This window comes from Salvelinus sp. IW2-2015, linkage group LG23 (genome assembly GCF_002910315.2).
Source record: "Salvelinus sp. IW2-2015 linkage group LG23, ASM291031v2, whole genome shotgun sequence".
Lineage (NCBI taxonomy): Eukaryota > Metazoa > Chordata > Actinopteri > Salmoniformes > Salmonidae > Salvelinus > Salvelinus sp. IW2-2015.
The window spans coordinates 47,619,708-47,641,273 of NC_036863.1; the positions used below are offsets into that span (position 1 = coordinate 47,619,708).

Genomic DNA, 21,566 nt, shown 5'->3' on the forward strand with positions numbered 1-21,566 from the left:
GTTAGTGCTGTAACGACATAGGACTATGTTGTAATATGTTAAATGTATAATTGAGGGACCATAATCACTACTACTGGATAATTGTTTAGGTACAGTAGTTAACTGAAGGGTTGTCCCAACTTGTTAAATCATTATAATACTACTAATAATAATAGTTATAGCAGTGTTCCTTATCAGTGCAGTGTTCCTCTCTCTTGAAACGTCAACACTCTGTTTGCAAGAGTTTGCCGGTTCTATAAATTGTGGGTGTGGCTTGATATGGTTTTTGTGTTATCACTGAGGTAACTGGACGATGCTGTGCCACTGTCCCCTATATGGTGCTGCTGGCAACAAGGGTGACACCTGGTCCTGCCGTGGCTGTGACACTGTCCTCTGAAGTCTCTCTCCTTGGCTCTTTCCCTTTCACCACCCCACTGACTCACAGTCTGTCTCCTAGAGAAATAAGGTGTTTGCTGTACTCTACTCACAGGTACCCAAAACTACACAATTAATCACAAACAGCAATACATGCCTTAAACAAATCTTGGGTTCAGTCACCAGTTTTAGTTGAGAGTGGGGGTTCCTTGGCATTTTCCAATTATGTCCCTATTTTACAAATCAAAAAAATGGAGAACCTTTCATAATGTTGCCAAACAAAGGACTCAACAAACTTACCTGAGACTCCCTGTCTCTGCCAGTCTGTCCCTGCATACTCTGTCCCCAGCTCTGCTGTCTGTGTGCCATCTGTTGCCTGCTCTGAGGCGCGATTGACTGGATTACCTCACGTCAGTTACGTACACTGAGTGCCTTTCGGACAGTAGATACGAACCCTCTATTACCTTGCCAGCTAAAGAACTGGCAGTGGATCAAACCATTGTGAGGCAAAGGGCGGGGGGGTCACAATCTTGTGAAACTTAAAAACGCGCTATTAAGTGTCTATAATCAGCACAAGTGCTTTCATTGCGTATTATTAATATTATTGAAATTACATAGTTATGTTTACAGTGATATATTGGGGGGGACAAATCATATTTTTCCCAGGATGGGGGGGTCGTGTCCCCCCCGTCCCCCCTGGGATTTCCGCCTATGCTTACACTGTAATAAGGTCCCCTTAAAATAAATTGTTTCTGAACACTTTGATGAGAAAACAGAAATCACCTCCTTCTCCCACCTCCACATCTCAACCCTTCTGGGAGGGAGAGAAGGAGATGATGACCGGTGTGGTGATGTAGTGGCAGCACCTACAGCACCTCATCCATCACCACATACCACTTCCAGTATGCGGCTGTGGCTTCCCCTCCCTCCTTGCTGATTCCGGTGGGAGAGCTTTCAACTCCTGAAAAATATGGAAAAGAATAGTATCGTGGAAAATCATGTATACTGAGAGAAACTTGGACAACTATTCAAACAATCAATCTTTATTTAAGATCGATTAATTATTGCAATAATGAATCTGGTCGACTGCACACTCTGAAGTGTCTGTTGCCGAGAGCTTAACCTTACAGACAAAGCAGAGTTAAAAAAATGCTTATTCATGGCTGGCTCCACCCCTCCCATGCAGATCGGGGGGCATCATAAGCCATCTCGGGTTCATCTTGTGGTGCCGTTTCCCAGATGCCAGGATGATTAGGAACAATAACTGTTTTGTTCTACTCCTCCAGTTCTACTCCTCCAGGCTCTCTCTATCTCGGTTACTCCCACCACATCTTGTCTATGGAATGCATGCTGTTAACACCCCAGCCATCCTACAATCTCAGCTTGATGCCCTCAATCTCACACAAATCATCAATGAACCTACCAGGTACCACCCCAAAGCCGTAAACACGGGCACCCTCATAGATATCATCCTAACAAACTTGTCCTCTGAACGCAAACGCTCTCTGAAACACTTTAGCGTTACTCACCATCTTAAATAAGCATGCCCCATTCAAGAAATTTAGAACCAGGAACAGATATAGCCCTTGGTTCTCTCCAGACCTGACTGCCCTTAAAGCTAGTGAGGGAGATAAGTGTTTCCAGTTTCAGAGATTTTTGTAGTTCGTTCCAGTCATTGGCAGCAGAGAACTGGAAGGAGAGGCGGCCAAAGGAGGAATTGGCTTCGTGGGTGACCAGAGAGATATACCTGCTGGAGCGTGTGCTACAGGTGGGTGCTGCTATGGTGACCAGCGAGCTGAGCGAAGGGGGGACTTTACCTAGCAGGGTCTTGTAGATGACCTGGAGCCAGTGGGTTTGGCGACGAGTATGAAGCGAGGGCCAGCCAACGAGAGCGTACAGGTCGCAGTGGTGGGTAGTATATGGGGCTTTGGTGACAAAACGGATGGCACTGTGATAGACTGCATCCAATTTATTGAGTAGGGTATTGGAGGCTATTTTGTAAATGACATCGCCGAAGTCGAGGATCGGTAGGATGGTCAGTTTTACGAGGGTATGTTTGGCAGCATGAGTAAAGGATGCTTTGTTGCAAAATAGGAAGCCAATTCTAGATTTAACTTTGAATTGGAGATGCTTAATGTGAGTCTGGAAGGAGAGTTTATAGTCTAACCAGACACCTAGGTATTTGTAGTTGTCCACATATTCTAAGTCAGAACCGTCCAGAGTAGTGATGGACGGGCGGGCAGGTGCAGGCAGGGATCGGTTGAAGAGCATGCATTTAGTTTTACTTGTATTTAAGAGCAGTTGGAGGCCACGGAAGGAGAGTTGTGTGGCATTGAAGGTCGTCTGAAGGATTGTTAACTTCTCTGGGATATGTGGGACGCTAACGTCCCACTTGGCCAAAAGCCAGAAAAAAATGTAGCGCGCCAAATTCAAATATATTACTATAAAAATCAATCTTTCATGAAATCACACATGAAATACACCAAATTAAAGCGACACATGTTGTGAATCCAGCCYACATGTCTGATTTCAAAAAGGATTTCTGGCGAAAGCACACCAAACGATTATGTTAGCTCAGTACATAGCCACAGAAAAACACAGCCATTTTCCCAGCCAAAGATAGGAGTCACAAAAAGCAGAAATAGAGATAAAATGAATCACTAACCGTTGATGATCTTCATGAGATGACACTCATAGGACATCATGTTACACAATACATGTATGTTTTGTTCAATAATGTGCATATTTATATCCAAAAATCTTAGTTAACATTGGCGCCATGTTCAGAAATTCCTCCAAAATATCCGGAGAAATTGCAGAGAGCCACATCTAATAACAGGAATACTCATCATACATTTGATGAAAGATACATGTTTTACATAGAATTAAAAATACACTTGTTCTTAATGCAACCACTGTCAGATTTAAAAAAAACTTTACGGAAAAAGCACACCATGCAATAATCTGAGACGGCGCTCAGATATAACAAAATTTCTCCTCCATGTTGGAGTCAACAGAAATACGAAATTACATCATAAATATTCCCTTACCTTTGATGATCTTCATCAGAATGCACTCCCAGGAATCCTAGTTCCACAATGAATCGTTGTTTTGTTTGATAATGTCCATTACTTATGTCTAAGTAGCTACTTTTGCTAGCATGTTTAGTGCACATGTCCAAACGCTCGCGCAGATGCAGGCGAACTCGGACGAAAACTTCAAAAAGTTATATAACAGGTCGAATAAACTGGTCAAACTAAGTAGAGAATCAATCTTCAGGATGTTGTTATCATAACTATCCAATAACGTTCCAACCGGAGAATTCCTTTGTGTCTCAAGAAGTTATGGAAAGCAAGACGATATTGTTTGGAACYCGCGTGACCAGGAACTGACATTCTGCCAGACCAATGACTGAAACACATCCCATCCGGCCCCACATCACACTAGAGGCTTCATTCCACGTTCTACAGACTGTTGACATCTAGTGGAAGGCGTAGGAAATGCAAACAGATCCATATCTTACAGGGAATTGAATAGGCGATGAGTTGAACATTGACCAGTCTCAAAATTCTCACTTCCTGTTTGGATTTTTTTCTCAGGTTTTTGCCTGCCATATGAGTTATGTTATGTTATGTTATACATAATTCAAACAGTTTTAGAAACGTCAGAGTGTTTTATATCCAATAGTAATAATAGTAATAATAGTAATAATAACAATAGTAATAATAATATGCATATATTAGCATCTGGGACAGAGTAGGAGGCAGTTCACTATGGGCACGCAATTCATCCAAAAGTGAAAATGCTGCCCCCTATCACAAAGAAGTTAACAGTAATACAATCAGGGCACGGCATAGTCCCGGGAGAGCTCTGCATTGTTGATTTATGATATCTGAATGTACATCAGTTGGCAACAAGATCATATTGTACAGCAATTTCATCCGGTAACATGAATACAAAGCCGGCGAGAGGTGGTTAGAATAAGATGGGAGGCCAAAAGTCCGTGTAACTAATAGAGTCAGAGTCCCGAGCATAGTCAGTCCCACGGTTGGGTAAAGAACGTTTTTAGTCAACAAAGTATGCAGGAGACATGAGACAAATAGCAAAATGCACATGACATTTTTTTAATATACTGTATAACAACTTGGGGCTAGACATTGTAGGTTCAGAGTCACTCGCCCCAACAGTGCATGTGTGCTGGAGGCGAGCAAAAGCTCGGGAGAGAGGGGTACCTGTACCAGACTTGGGGAGACATGCCAGGGCAGACGTTGAACAGATCGCCAGGTGGAATCCAAGCAGCAGTGCAGCAGGCAATGGGAGTAGGTGTCACACCTACTTGGGAGAAGCTTTTATTTCTGGAGGCAGATTTCTTGTAGAAAATGCAACTGAAGGGTCTTTGAACCACAGAAGGGGGCTTCAGAGGACGCTTCAAGGACTCTTGACACTTGTTGAGCCCAAAGGCCTTCACACCTTAGTGCTAATTGAATTTGTATCTGGTCTGTCCTTACAAGCCTCAGCATTCAGTCCACATTAAGTAAAATATATCATTGTAATGTGCTCTATTTTTCACTCAGTTCCAGGTTGGAATGGTGTCCCCAGGTCTCTGCTGTTTGTTTGCTAGAGCACCCTCCATATAGCTTGGGGGGAACAAACCTTGGAAACAGTAATCTCTCCAGTTAYTTTTGGTCAAAATTAGGTTGTAGGTTTGGAGTTTTAATCTGGAGGGGAGGCCATGCTGTGGAGGGTATCATCCTGCATATGTACCTGCCGAAGAATTCCAGTTCATCTAACTCCAAATCTATCATTTTGTAAAAAAACATGTCAGAGCTCACATTAAGCTGTGTCTCTCTCTCTCTGAGGGGGGCGTGTCTCTCTTTATGGATATTGCTTCCCTGATATGATTGTTCCAGGGTGAATATCTACAGGACTTGTAGCAAGTATCCACTTTTTACGATGTCTGTTATGTCTTTTCATCTTGTGTCAGATGTTGACCTTGAGTTTGTTCCCAGCTGAAAGCTTTCATCCAATGGGGTTACAGGATCTGTACTATTTTATTTACTGCAGCAGGATTAGGCTGTAGGACACACACTAGTCAGTGATTAGCCAACATTTTATTACTTTGTATACATCAATGCACAAAGTATTCACACCCCTTGAATTTTTCCATATTTAGTTAAGTCACAATATGGGATTCAAATGGATATAATTGTAATTTTTTTGTCAACAATCTTCACAAAATGTTCTGTAATGTCAAAGTGCTAGAAAAATTKTAACATTTAAAAAAGCTTTATGGATAATAAAACCATAATATCTTGATTAGATGTAGTATTCAACCCCCTGAGTCACCTTTGGCAGCGAATACAGCGAATTTTACAAATTCTTCAAGCTCTGTCAAGTTGGTTGTTGATCATTGCTAGACAGCAATTGTCAAGTTTTGCCATAGATCTTCAAGCCAATTTAAGTCAAAACGGTAACTAGACCACTCAGGAACATTCAATGTCAAATCAAATCAAATGTAGTTATGAAGACCTTTTTACATCAGCAGATGTCACAAAGCGCTTATACAGAAACACAGCCTAAAACCCCAAACAGCAAGCAATGCAGATGTAGAAGCATGGTGGCTAGGAAAAACTCCCTAGAAAAGGAAGGAACCTAGGAAGAAACCTAGAGAGGAACCAGGCTCTGAGGGGTGGCCAGTGTTGGTAATCTGCTCTGAGATGCAGTGCCTTAGACCGCTGCGCCACTCGATAAGATCTCAACCAGGCAAGAACTTGTCCTTGTAAACCAATTAGGGTTTCGAATCTCTCCAAAAGAATGTGGTGATCAATGGTATCAAAAGCTGCACTAAGGTCTAGGATCAAGAGGACAGATGCAGAGCCTCGGTCAGACGCCATTAAAGGGTAATTTACCACCTTCACGAGTGCAGTCTCTGTAGTATGATGGGGTCTAAAACCAGCCTGGAGTGTTTCATATACATTATTTGTCCTCAGGAAGGCAGTGAGTAGCTGCACAACAACTTTTTCAAAAAATGTTGACAGGAAAGGAAGATTCAATATAGGCCGATATAAACTCAGCAAAAAAGAAACGTCCTCTCACTGTCAACTGCGTTTATTTTCAGCAAACTTAACATGTGTATATATTGTGTAATATTTGTATGAGCATAACAAGATTCAACAACTGAAACATAAACTGAACAAGTTCCACAGACATGTGACTAACATAAATGGAATAATGTCTCTCTGAACAAAGGGGGGGTCAAAATCAAAAGTAACAGTCAGTATTTGGTGTGGCCACCAGCTGCATTAAGTACTACAGTGCATCTCCTCCTCATGGACTGCACCCGATAAGCCAGTTCTTACTGTGAGATATTACCCCACTCTTCCACCAAGGCTCATGCAAGTTCCAGGACATTTCTGGGGGGAATGGCCCTAGCCCTCACCCTCCGATTCAACAGGTCCCAGACGTGCTCAATGGGATTGAGATCCGGGCTCTTCGCTGGCCATGGCAGAACACTGACATTCCTGTCTTGCAGAAAATCACGCACAGAACGAGCTGTATGGCTGGTGGCATGCTGGAGGGTCATGCCAGGATGAGCCTGCAGGAAGGGTAGCACATGAGGGAGGAGGATGTCTTCCCTGTAACGCATAGCGGTGAGATTGCCTGCAATGACAACAAGCTCAGTCCGATGATGCTGTGACACACCGCCCCAGACCATGACGGATCCTCCACCTCAAAATCGCTCCCACTCCAGAGTACAAGCCTCGGTGTAACGCTCATTCCTTTGACGATAAACACAAATTCGACCATCACCTCTGGTGAGACAAAACCGCGAAAAAGTGAAGAGCACTTTTTGCAAGTCCTGTCTGGTCCAGCGACGGTGGATTTGTGCCCATAGGCGACGTTGTTGCCGTTGGTGTCTGGTGAGGACCTGCCTTACAACAGGCCTACAAGCCCTCAGTCCATCCTCTCTTAGCCTATTGCTGACAGTCTGAGCACTGATGGAGGGATTGTGCATTCCTGGTGTAACTCGGGTAGTTGTTGTTGCCATCTTGTTCCTGTCCCACAGGGGTGATGTTCGAATGTACCGATCCTGTGCAGGTGTTGTTACACGTGGTCTGCCACTGCGAGGACGATCAGCTGTCCGTCCTGTCTCCCTGTAGTGCTGTCTTAGGCGTCTCACAGTACGGACATTGCAATTTATTACCCTGGCCACATCTGTAGTCCTCATGCTTCCTTGCAGCATGCCTAAGGCATGTTCACGCAGATGAGCAGGGACCCTGGGCATCTTTCTTTTGGTGTTTTTCAGAGACAGTAGAAAGGCCTCTTTAGTGTCCTAAGTTTTCATAACTGTGACCTTAATTGCCTACTGTCTGTAAGCTGTTAGTGTCTTAACGACCATTCCACAGGTGCTTGTTCATTAATTGTTTATGTTTCATTGAACAAGCATGGGAAACAGTGTTTAAACCCTTTAGAATGAAGATCTGTGAAGTTATTTTGATTTTTACGAATTGTCTTTGGAAGACAGGGTCCTGAAAAAGGGACGTTTCTTTTTTTTGCTGAGTTRATATATCTTTTTTGGGGGGTTGAGGTTTGACTTTTTCAGGAGACGCTTTATTGCTGACTCTTTTAGTGAGTTTGGTACACATCTGGAGGATAGGGAACTGCTTATTATGTTCAACATAAGATGCCAAGCACAGGAAGTAGCTCTTTCAGTAGTTTTAGTTAGAATAGGGTCCAGTAGACAGCTGGAAGGTTTAGAGTTCATTACTATTTTTGTGAATGTGTCGAGATACAGGATTAAAAAACTTGAGTGTCTCCATTGATCCTAGCTCCTGGCAGTTCTGTGCACTCAGGACAAGCGAGTTTTGGAGAAAAACGCAGATTTAAATAGGAGTCCGTAATTTGCTTTCTAATGATCATAATCTTTTAATCTAAGAAGTTCATGAATTCATCATTGCTGAAGTGAAGGCCATCCTCACTTGAGGATTGCTGCTTTTTAGCTAGCTTTGCAACAGTATCAACAATATGTTTTGGATTGTTTTTATTCTCTTTACTCAGGTTGGATAAGTAGACTGATCGAGCAGCAGTGAGGGCTCTTCAATCTTGCACTTTACTGTCTTTCCAAGCTAGTCGGAAGACTTCCAGTTTAGTGGAGCGTCATTTCCGTTCCAATTTTCTGGAAGCTTGCCTTAAGGGTCGGGTATTTTCTGTATTTCAGGGAGCTCATTTCTTATGAAAAATGTTTTTTGAAGTGTGACTGCATCTAGGGTATTATGCAAGCCTAAATGTTGATCTAAATGTAGGTGGTTAACTGATTGTTGTACTCCGGTATCCTTGGGTAGGTGGAGGGAGTCTTTGGGTTGTCCGAGAATCTTTTGCGCAGATTTTAATAACTTTTTGTTAGGGTTTTAGCAGATTATTTGTTGTGATTTCAATTGTAACAAAATGGAGGTCCAATAGTCCAGGATTATCAGGAAAAACATTTAGATCCACAAATTGTATTCCACGAGACAAACCTAGATCCAGGGTATGACTGTGGCAATGCATAGGTCCTTAGACATGCTGGACAAATCCCACTGAGTCGATGATGGCCCCGAAAGCCTTTTGGAGTGGGTCTGTGGACTTTACCATGGAAATATTGAAGTCACAAAAAAATGAGAATTATTATCTGTCATGACTACGAGGTCCAATAGGAATTCAGGGAACTATAAAAAGTGATTGCTTTTTTTTCTTCTAAGTAGGCTGCTTAGATTTCATGACTAGAAGCTCAAAAGACGAAAACGCAGTAAATTTGGTTTCGAAAATTGAAATGTCATAAATGTTATCAACACTTCCACCTCTGTGGGATGCCCGGGGGGTTTGTTCACTAGTGTAACCAGGAGAGGCCTCATTTTAACACAGTATATTCATCAGTCTTGAACCATGTTTCAGTCAGGCCAATCATATCAGGGTTATGATCAGTGATTAGTTAACTGACTGACTGCCTTGGAAGTGACTAGCTCTATTTTGAGTTGTGAGATATCACAATCTCTTACAATAATGACAGGAACGGAGGAGGTCTTTATTGCAGTGAGATTGCTAAGGCGAAGACCACCATGTTTAGTGTTTTTAGTTAAAATCAATTGAATGGATTCCTTCCTCTCTGGCAACTGAGTTAGGAAAGCCGCTTGTATCTTTGTAGTGACCGGGTGTATTGAGACAGCATCCAAAGTGTAATTAATAACTGCACCATGCGCAAAGCGATATTCAATGTCTGCTTTTTTTCTTTTACCAATCTACCAATTGGTGCCCTTCTTTGAGAACCATTGGAAAACCTCCCTATTCTTTGTGGTTGAATCTGTGCTTGAAATTCACTGCTCGAATGTGGGACCTTATAGATAATTATATGTATGGGGTACAGAGCTGGGGTAYTTATTTAAAAATCATGTTAAACACTATTATTAAAACACAGAGTCCATGCAACTTATTAAGCACTTCTTTAATCCTAAATTTATSCAGGTTGGCCATTACAAACCGGTTGAATACTTATTGACTCAAGACAGCTTTTAATTCTTTATGAATTTGTTAAACATTTCTAAAAACACAATTCCACTGACATTATGGGGTATTTTGTGTATAAATCGGTGACACACAATCTCCATTTAAACTATTTTAAATTCAGGCCGTAAGACAACAAAATGTGGAAAAAGTAAAGGGGTGAAAGCTTTCTGAAGGCACTGTACTATATCCATCCATCTCCCTCGTATCAATAGATCATGCACACTAACCGTCACTCACAATACCTACCCCCAACAGACACCAGTCAGTCACCCACACTAGATTTTGGTTTAGATAAACAAATGTAGTTTGCTAGCTACAGTGGCAATTTTAGCATGTAAATCTAGGTGGGGCTAACAACATTTTCTGTTGGGGGTGGGGGGGGGGGGGTGTATGCCAGCAAAGCCACAACAACACTAAGCAATACATTAATTGCACTCTAACGGTGACAAACTGCCCACAAACTGTTAGTGGCTACATAAAGCTGTCCCAAAAGCAGAGCTTTCCTTTCAGCACCATGGAGTGAATCCTTACCACTGCTACACCTGACTATCAGTGGAGCCTTGTATGGCAGCGGAATAGTTCTTCTGGCTCCTTGTGGATTTGTGTAAGTCGATAAGAACCGCATTGTCCTTCAATAATAACGAACGCCATACACAAACATTATGAAKATTTTATGTTCAGTAAATTCATAATGTGTGTTCTTATATCATTAACATTATACCATTCAATTCAGATAGATATTAGTTCATATAAATTCAGCAAGATGTTAATTTTACACTTCTTTAAGTCACCACACACAGAGCGAGAGGGGGGGGGGGCTCGGTTAGCCTACCATTTGAAGTATTTTTTTTATCCCTATGTGGTCTAAAAAGGAAGGAAATACAAATCATGAAGATACATTTTATAGACAATATACAGACGCAAAGACAGCGCATTGTGCAAACAAAACAACCCTCGCAATATCAACTGAATTACATGGGTCTATTACTGAACTGTTTGTTGAAACAAATATTTGAACGGGAAGAGACTGTTGAGATGTACAAACTATGGCATAAGCGAATGATTAGCAGACAAGAGGCAATCCGTAATTTCGATTAAGACATTAATGACCAAGCCAAGATGGACTTAGTCAATATAACTATTTGTTCAGCACTTTTGAAATGTACAGAGACAGAATTCAGAACATGGGCCAATTTTACAGTGTACAGTGTGCTCCATGTACACCAAGTCAGAAACATAGGATAAATAAAGGGGGCATATAAGCAGACAAAGAAAGCTCTTACAATGTTTGATGATGACATTTCTCTAAAACAGGCTATAGGCTACATGTGCACCACCAAGTGCTGAGGGGGAAAGGGACAAKATTATTAGGGTGAAGCACATGGGCTACCAACAGCTTACTACACAACATGCACGTAGTATTACTTTCTTATCTACAGTATACATATCTCCCTAGCATATTACATAATTGATGCAGCAGCATACAATACATTTTTGGACTCACCGTTGTTGTGCTGTGCCCACTTGAACAGGAAGGCATCGCGGCGGTCCTTTGTCATCAAACTTTGTCATAAAAGTCTGACATTCTTTGGATGTATGATGCTTTCAAGACAACTGGGAACTCGAATCATGACAAGGTCGAATCATGACTTCAGTGATCTTCAGGTCGGAGCTCTAGAAAAAGGCTGCGTTCTCGACTTGGAATTCCGAGTTGGATGACCATTCAATATGTATTTTCCCCAGTCGGAGCTAATTRTTTTCCAGAGTTACCAGTTGTCTTGAACTTACTGAAGTCTAAGAAAAAAGGGCCTTTTAGATAGATGCTTAATATCCTTAAACCCAGACTTGGACCACACACCCTCTCCACCAAATAGCATGCAGGGGAAGCAAAATAGTGAGTGCTTTGCAACTCTTGCAGTTAGCCACTGATTCCTTACAAACCACGCATTGTTGAATTTGTAATTTTCGGTCCAATGGCCGATGAGCACCAATACCTTTAATCTATKATTTCTCRTCATACGATAAGGATTAGAAAGGATTTGCCAGTAGATTGTCGAGGTGATTCATGATGATGACTGCTTGTCTAGTTAAGATTTTGAAAGTATAATGTTGACATGATCAGTCCAATCAAAGCTCCAGTACATAAAACATGATTTGAAGTCATTTTATCTGTGGCCAATGACCTTGAGCAATCTTGGATGAGCACTTCTATTGTAAATCTATGGCAGCACCCAAGGGGGCTTCAACGTCCTAGCTCTCCCTGTAGATTACGCGGTGACGTAGTGTCCCCATGAATGACAGAACACTGAGCCTATCACGGCGCAACTAGAGAAGATTACCAACACCTACGCTCTGTATTTTCCACTGGCTGCCCCTCCACCATAGAAAGCACTGGTCTAGGCTGAAACATATGCATTTTGGAGCTGCCTTACTCAAGAATGCAAGAACAAGACCATGTGGCTTTAATCACTCAATAAATTTGTTTTTACATTGTTTGCAAATTGATATGTGACACGAATTAATGCCAAAATAACAGGCTTAAAAAAAGTTTAAGCTAAACAAGTGGGGCTCAAAACTGGTGGACCTCTGCCGTGAATGACGGTTCGCCACCGGCTAGCTAGTTAACCTGTTTGGGATAGGGGGCAGCATTTTCACATTCGGATGAAAAGCGTTCCCAGAGCAAACTTTCTGCTACTCAGGCCCAGAAGCGAATATATGCATATTATTAGTAGAGTTGGATAGAAAATACTCTGAAAACACCCAGTTTCTAAAACTGTTTGAATGATGTCTGTGAGTATAACAGAACTCATATGGCAGGCGAAAACCTGAGAAAAATCCAACCAGGAAGTGGGAAATCTGAGGTTTGTAGCTTTTTAACTCTTGGCCTATCGAATACACAGTGTCTATGGTGTCATATTGCACTTCCACTATATGTCAACAGTCTTTAGAACCTTGTTTGAGGCTTCTACTGTGAAGGAGGAGAGAATGAGAGCTGTTTCAACCAGATGTCTGGCAGATTGCCATGAGCTGGTCACGTGCATGGCCGTGAGAGCGACCTGCGTTCCATTGCATTTCTAAAGACAAAATAATTCTCCGGTTGAAACATTATTGAAGATTTATGTTAAAACATCCTAAAGATTGATTCTATACATCSTTTGACATGTTTCTACGAACTGTTTTAAAACTTTTTGGACTTTTCGTCTCGCCTGGACTTGCCCGCGCCTCGTGAGTTTGGATTGTGAAATAAACGCGCTAACAAAAAGGAGGTATTTGGACATAAATGGACTTTATCAAACAAAACAAACATTTATTGTGGAACTGGGATTCCATTCTGATGAAGATCATCAAAGGAAAGTTCATATTTTTAAAATGCTATTTCTGACTTCTGTTGATTCCACAACATGGCGGGTACCTGTATGCCTTGTTTTTGTGTCTGAGCGCCGTACTCAGATTATTGCATGGTGTGCTTTTTCCATAAAGTTTTTGAAATCTGACACAGCGGTTGCATTAAGGAGAAGTATATATTTAATTCTGTGCATAACAGTTGTATCTTTAATCAACGTTTATGATGAGTATTTCTGTAAATTGATGTGGCTCTCTGAAAATTCGCTGTATGTTTGAGGCACAACATTACTGACCATAACGCGCCAATATAAACTGAGATTTTTGGATATAAATATGAAGTTTATCGAACAAAACATAAATGTATTGTGTAACATGAAGTCCTATGAGTGCCATCTGATGAAGATCATCAAAGGTTAGTGATTAATTTTATCTCTATTTCTGCTTTTTGTGACTCCTCTCTTTGGCTGGAAAATGGCTGTATRTGTTTTTGTGACTAAGCTCTGACCTAACATAATCATATGGTGTGCTTTCGCTGTAAAGCCTTTTTGAAATCAGACACGATGGGCAGATTAACAAGTTAAGATTTAATTTGGTGTATTTTACTTGTGAATGTAAGAAAGTTCAATATTTAAAAATAWTTTTTTTTGAATTTCGCGCTCTGCCTTTTCAGCGGATGTTGTCAAGGGATTCCCCTAGCTGTAAGACAAAGTTAGCTACGTTACCGCTGCTTGACTTATWTTCTGCTGCGCTGATGTTGGCTGATCAGATGGCTTCCTCTTTGAAGTGAAGGTGAAAATCGTTGGAATAGCTTCACATTTCAATGTTCTACGACCTGGCAACCCCATCAGTTACATCATAGGGAGCGTTCTCTATTGCCGCCAGCCAGTGCTTAATTTGTAAATCGGGAGGTGCTGGAACAAAACGTGAGCGTGAGAGGGGGGGGTGACCTGGGGACCGGAACACATGAGATTTTTTTTTAACCTTTATAATAAAACATTGCATGCATATCATCACATGTGCGTAGTGGTATAGAGCAGTAGATCAGAGGCATTTACAGAAGTTGCACACATGGGATTTTTTTGTTGCCTTTTACTACAGTATTTTATGCAATTCTATGTCATTTTACATGATTGGAGACTTAGGCATAATKTTTTTTAATGTCACGTTCAAAACTGGGAACTCAGAACTGGGAAATCGGGAAAAAACMAGCTCCGACTGGGAAAATATGTTTGAATGGTCATCCAACTCGGAATTCCAGGTGGGGAACCCTGGCCTCTTTCTAAAGCCCCAAATTTCCGACCTGAAGATCTCTGACGTCATGATTAGACCTCGTTTTTTACCCACAGAGTTCCCAGTTGTCTTGAAAGCACCATATTACCTCACAAATTATCAAAAAGTCAGGCTACTGACAAACTGATTATCTGAGATCAATGAAAACGACGTTGTCTTGAATCCATCAATAGCCTAGGTGTGTGGAGACACATATTGTATGCTACAATATGAGGAGTAAATTATAGTCCTAAAAATGGAGGACAATTAACAGAGGCAACTCGAATGAACTTTCACCGCGTTTATTCACATTTTTGACAACTATTTTTCATGCCATGAGAGGTACCGAGCCGGCCAAAATGGGTTCCGGAACGAAACAATACAAAACAGAGAAGTGCCGGATTCTGTTCCGGCAGGCTTCAGCTTAAATTAAGCACTGCCGCCAGCCACTATCGGCTCAGAGGAATATTTCCGGCAGGTAACCAATGAAATGTTACCCCAGCAGCCTGCACTTGCTTGTAGTTTGCACATCCAGGTATTGAGCACCACAACGTGACTAAACTTTACAGTTGTTGTTAACACAAAAATAAAAAGTTATTCGCAATCTCAAAAGGTCAAATAGGGGGTGCTTATATTTGTCCTGTAAGTGTAAGGTGTGTAAACACAAGTGTGTGGTGTGAAATGGAAATGTGTTTTTTGCATATCCCGACTCCCCTGAGACACTCTTATGTTCTATGAACGAGTGGTTGGTCCCGTGAGTAACATTAGCTATCTGTTGACACCAATTCTCAACTGGATCAACTTCGACAGGTGCGGTACTACATCCTGAAATCGCTATGAATTCCACATATTATGGTTTGCTTACAACCAGGAAATGTAGATGGCCCTTCTCTTCCGGTGAGATGCAGAAATACTGATATTTGTGTGTAGTGAGGCAATTCTCTACTTTTTAAAAATAACAAATTAATGGACATATACATCGAAAGAGCAGCGGTGAAATATCACTTTAAGAGAAGCCGCAGAACATGCTACATTACTTCTAACTAATAGCTCCTAATTCAATTACGTTTGATATTAATTGGTTCTTTGAGGTCTCACTCCTTGTCCGTGTGTGTCGTTGACAGCATGAAGAAGTCATTTGGCTGCGGGAAGAAGAACGAGGGAGACAAGGAGGCGTTCGCAGTGATGAAGGAGGAGTACAGGAAGCTGGGGAGCGTGACCTTCGCCGAGGGGGCTGTGCTGACCATCTTTGTCCTGTTGGTGGTGATGTGGTTCACCAGAGAACCAGGCTTCATGCCAGGCTGGGCCACTGTACTGTTTAACATGGATGGAGCGTGAGTAGCACACACATACAGATACATTCATCCACACAGGCTGGCGCAGGCAGGCACGCAGTGAGGTGCATGCACGCACACACAAGCACACACCAATAAAATGTGAATGTCTGTTCTTCTAACTGAATTCTAAACTCTTTCTCTGTGTGTGTCCTTCAGGTTTGTGACAGACGGGACTGTTGCCATCTTCATGTCCTCGCTCTTCTTCATTATCCCCTCAAGGCCGTTCTGCCGTGGGAGTGCTGAGGAAGAGGAGGGAGAGGCTGGGGAGGAAGGTGAGGGGGGGTTCAATGAAAGAGACAATAACAAATACAGTTGAAGTCGGAAGATTACATACACTTAGTCATTTAAACTTGTTTTTCAACCACACAAATTTCTTGTTAACAAACTATAGTTTTGGCAAGTCGGTTAGGACATCTACTTTGTGCATGACACAAGTAATTTTTCCAACAATTGTTTACAGACAGATTATTTCACTTATAATTCACTGTATAACAATTCCAGTGGGTCAGATGTTTACATACACTAAGTTGACTGCAGTTAAACAGCTTGGAAAATTCCTTCTGATAGGCTAATTGACATCATTTGAGTCAATTGGAGGTGTACCTGTGGATGTATTTCAAGGCCTACCTTCAAACTCAGTGCCTCTTTGCTTGACATCATGGGAAATTATGAGCCAAGACCTAAAAAAAAAAAAAAACTGTAGACCTCCACAAGTCTGGTTCATCCTTTGGAGATATTTCCAAACGCCTGAAGGTACCACTTTCATCTGCACAAACAATAGTACGCAAGTATCAACACCATGGGACCACGCAGCCATCATACCGCTCAGGAAGGTGACGCGATCTGTCTCCTGGAGATGAACGTACTTTGGTGCGAAAAGTGCAAATCAATCCCAGAACAACAGCAAAGGACCTTGTGAAGATGCTGGAGGAAACAGGTACAAAAGTATCTATATCCACAGTAAAACGAGTCCTATGTCGACATAACCTGAAAGGCCGCTCAGCAAGGAAGAAGCCACTGCTCAAATACCGCCATAAAAAAAGCCAGACTACGGTTTGCAACTGCACATGGGGACAAAGATCGTACTTTTTGGAGAAATGTCTTCTGGTCTGATGAAACAAAAATAGAATTGTTTGGCCATAATGACCATTGTTATGTTTGGAGGAAGAAGGGGGAGGCTTGCAAGCCGAAGAACACCATCCCAACCGTGAAGCACGGGGTGGCAGCATCATGTTGTGGGGGTGCTTTGCTGCAGGAGGGACAGATGGCATCATGATGGAGGAAAATAATGGGGATATATTGAAGCAACATCTCAAGACATCAGTCAGGAAGTTAAAGCTTGGTCACAAATGGGTCTTCCAAATGGACAATGACCTCAAGCACACTTCCAAAGTTGTGGCAAAATGGCTTAAGAACAACAAAGTCAAGGTATTGGAGTGGCCATCACAAAGCCCTGACCTCAATCCCATAGAAAATTTGTGGGCAGAACTGAAAATGCTTGTGCAAGCAAGGAGGCCMACAAACCRGACTCAGTTACACCAGCTCTGTCAGGAGGAATGGACCAAAATTCACCCAACTTATTGTGGGAAGTTTGTGGAAGGCAACCCGAAACGTTTGACCCAAGTTAAACAATTTAAAGGCAATGCTACCAAATACTAATTGAGTGTATGTAAACTTCTGACCCACTGGGAATGTGATCAAAGAAATAAAAGCTTAAATAAATCACTCTACACTATTATTCTGACATTTCACGTTCTTKAAAAAAAGTAAGACATGGAATTTTTACTAGGATTAAATGTCAGGAATTGTGAAAAATTMAGTTTAAATGTATTTGGCTAAGGTGTATGTAAACTTCCGACTTCAACTGTATCTTTGTCTGCAGATTCTGTTCAGTTAAGAAGACTCAATGAGACAAAGTTCAGTTTCACTCTCTAATGAAGAGATATGCCTTGAATGTGCATTGTTAATGTTCATTTCACTTATTCCTTCTCTTACTCCCCAGGTAAGAAGAAGCAAAAGGCCCCAGCTGCTCTGTTGAACTGGCAAGTGGTCCACGAACGCATGCCCTGGAATATCATCCTATTGCTGGGAGGAGGTTTTGCTTTGGCCAGCGGTAGCGAGGTGTGTGTGCAGGCCTCTAGTTCATAATGCCCTGTATCTTGTCGCTCTCACCTCCACCCACCCCCTCTCACTCACCCCCCTCATCTCGCCCACCCCATCTGTTTCTCTAGGCATCTGGTCTGTCTCAATGGCTGGGTGAGAGTCTAGCTCCTCTACAGTCCATTCCTCCCTTCGGTATCTCTCTGCTACTCTGTCTGTTGGTGGGGACCTTCACTGAGTGCTCCAGCAACACAGCTACTACCACACTGTTCCTGCCCATACTGGCCTCTATGGTAACCACACACACAAACAGACACATGCACACTTACAGATGCACTCATGCACGAACGAACGCACACACCCAATAACGCACGTACGCATGCACGCACATTTGCATACCAACACACACACTCCCTCTGTCTGTCTCTCTCATACACATGTCCAAGTGTGTTGACTGACTGGGTTTGTTCCTTTGTACTTCCCACCAGGCCACAGCTATTGGGCTGCATCCTCTGTACGTGATGCTGCCCTGCACCATCTGTGCCTCGTTGGCTTTCATGTTGCCTGTGGCAACACCTCCCAATGCCATCGTCTTCTCCTATGGAAATCTCAAAGTCATGGACATGGTGAGACCCAACACATGCACACACACAGGTGCATAAGTGCACACACACGAATGGATAGACACAGACACACAACCACAGTAGTGGTCTTGTGTTGCTCAGATGGTAGCATAGTGTTGCAACACCAAAATAGTAGGTTCAATTCCCACTGGGGTCACATACACTGAAATGTATGCACAGACTACTGCAAATCACGTTGGATTAAAGTGTCAGCTAAAATTAGGCATATATTATGTTATTACACATTCAGATACAACAGTGTTTACTGAATACCTGAATTTGTGTTGTCCAGGTGAAGGCAGGCTTCATGCTGAACATGATCGGGATCCTGACCATCAACCTGGGCATCAACACCTGGGGAGACGCAATGTTCCAGCTCAGCACCTTCCCTGACTGGGCCAACATCACACATGGGATCAAGCCCTGAGAGGGGGGGGAGAGAGAGGCGGGAGGAAGGACGAGGATGGAGGGAGGATTTTGATATGAGCACCAAAGAGCGCAAGGGAGGGAGAGAGAGAGGCAGGCAGGCAGACAGTACCAGTCAAAAGTTTGGACACACCTACTCATTCAAAGGTTTTTCTTTATTTTGACTATTTTCTGCATTGTAGAATCATAGTGAAGACATCAAAACTATGAAAAAACACATATGGAATCATGTAGTAACCAAAAAAGTGTTAAACAAATTAAAATAGGTGTGGGTGTGTCCAAACTTTTGACTGGTACTGTAAATGTAGACTGACAGGCAAACAGAAAGTCAGACATAGAAAGAGAGAGATAAAGTGAATGGGAAAGGGAGATTAAGCGCACACACATAATGCTGAATGTGACAATGAACAAGTACACCAGCTACAGTATCTTCTCCTTAATTTAGGACAGTTTAGAAATAAGATACCATATACGATATGGTTGCAGCTCTACCTTGCCCTCTGATAGGCTAAGTCTGCTGTTAAAAGTGCCTAGGTGGTCAGGGCAAGGGGCTAGGGAACTAGGGTCCAACAGTCGTTCCTGGACTGGGCCATACATTACAATACAGTACCATTGCCCCCTAGTGTTCATTACATGTAATTGTAAATCTGGTGAAGCGGAATAGGGGTGAATGGTGCTTCAACAACGGCAGTGCAGTCCTTTGAATTGAGTCAGTCCCAGTTCCAGACAAGGATATCCTTAAAACGAGACTACTTCTTGAATGCAAGCATTGTGCATGTGAATGTATATATATATATATTGAAATATAGCATATAAGTAGGAATGGGGACCGAGTGGCGCAGTGGTTCAATCCCGGGCTTTGTCACAACCGGCTGTGATCGGGAGTCCCATATGGAGGCGCACAATTGGCCCAGCTTCGTCTGGGTTAGGGGAGGGTTTGGCCGGGGTAGGCTGTCATTGTAAATAATAATTTGTTCTTAACTGACTTACCTAACTGTAAAAAATTWATTGTTGTTTCAATGTGTTATTTCCAGTGATCTAGTTCCGTGGCCTTTTTCAAGCTCAGAGTACTTCACATTTCACGTTATGCTAGCTTTTATTACATTCATTTTGACTAACAATAGTCTTAATTTGATGTTTGTTAATTGTTCATTTAATATTGTTATTTGAATCAACTTAAACCTTTGTTATGTTAACAATAAATGTGGAATTCTAATAACTAAAGCTACATTATTGTTGACAAATAAGACAGTTAAGTACACTGCTTCATTTCAGTGTACCTTACTATTTATTCTAATTCGAATCAACTTAAACYTTTATTACYTCAACAACAAATGTTGAGTTATCATAGCAACGTAAAGCGACATTTATGTTGACAAATTAAAAACATTTAAGTCCACATCATGTCAGTATAACCAACCATTTTTTGTTGAGTTAATTTCACATTTTGTTCAGTCAATTTCAAWTAAGTTACTGTAACTAGTAATAGTTAGRATAACTGCATTTAAAGTTGACATAACAAAATGGTCTATGCAAGGATAATGTGACATGTTAAGTGCCCTGACCTTGAAAAAGGCCACGCAATTAGATGACTGGAAATAACAAGTTGAAACAACATTAAAGTGTGAGTTATCTGATTTAATGTCACATTAAAAATGTCAAGCCTACGTCATATTGAGTTATTGTAACATAGTTCTCAACCTGTTTGGCTGGTGCTGCTACACTGTGGCTACGAGCAAGTCAAGCAGGCCACACATAAAWAAATAACTATACTATTAATGACATAACAGACAAGCTTGCCACCGGCTGCACTGTTCTAACTCAACAAAATGACTGACTAATACAAATTGTAAACTTAATATAACCCAGTATGTACAGTTGAACAAAGTTCAGATTTAGTAAAGRTTATCTCCATTTTAAAATGACTTTATATTTACAATGATTGTTTTACTGTCAAGAGTACATTGATTGATCAACAACTTACATAGAATTAATTGATTTRAATCTAGCTTGTAATGACAAAATAGTCCTTTCATGTATTTCAGAACATGTATTAAACTATGTATTAACAAACAAATACATTTGCAACAATGTATTGTTCCCTAGAATGTATTTTTTATTGTCAGTAAAAAAAAATCGGACAATGCATATTTTTAGATGCATGTCTTTGGGTGCATTTAAACGGGCAGCCAAATTCTGCCCGCACTAATTGGTATATATTTTTTTTCTAAATATAAAAAGTTTTGTCTAACTTTTTTTATTCCACTGTCCAATAAACCCATACACATTTGTAAATGGCACCATTGAAACATGTTTTTATGGCACGGTAAATACAAATTCAAACACTGAGCAAAGACAACCTTCAGAATGGTTTCAAAGACAAGTGGGTGTTGAGTGTGAAAAAAAATTCTAACATACTGTAATCGTTTTCAGAATGCACTGTAGTTAATTGGAAGAGACGACAGCAAATCAATGGTCTCTAACAAAAAGACGGTTGTAGTTTGTAGACTGAAGGTCACACGTAAAAATAAGGTAACTTAAGTCTCCCCAAAACTGAGATTTGTAAGATTTA

At 41.5% G+C, this 21,566-nt stretch overlaps 1 protein-coding gene across 1 annotated transcript in view; it reads left to right on the plus strand.

The window, feature by feature from the left end:
• Positions 1–20,661, plus strand: part of slc13a2 (solute carrier family 13 member 2) — a 55,958-nt gene extending 35,297 nt beyond the window's left edge. Inside the window, exons 7-12 of the mRNA XM_070434688.1 lie at positions 15,633–15,842; positions 16,002–16,117; positions 17,848–17,966; positions 18,077–18,238; positions 18,434–18,571; positions 18,861–20,661. Coding sequence (XP_070290789.1) covers positions 15,633–15,842; positions 16,002–16,117; positions 17,848–17,966; positions 18,077–18,238; positions 18,434–18,571; positions 18,861–18,995 — 880 coding nt within the window. The 3' untranslated portion in view covers positions 18,996–20,661. The remainder of the gene's footprint in view (positions 1–15,632; positions 15,843–16,001; positions 16,118–17,847; positions 17,967–18,076; positions 18,239–18,433; positions 18,572–18,860) is intronic.
• Positions 20,662–21,566: the final 905 nt, after the last annotated feature.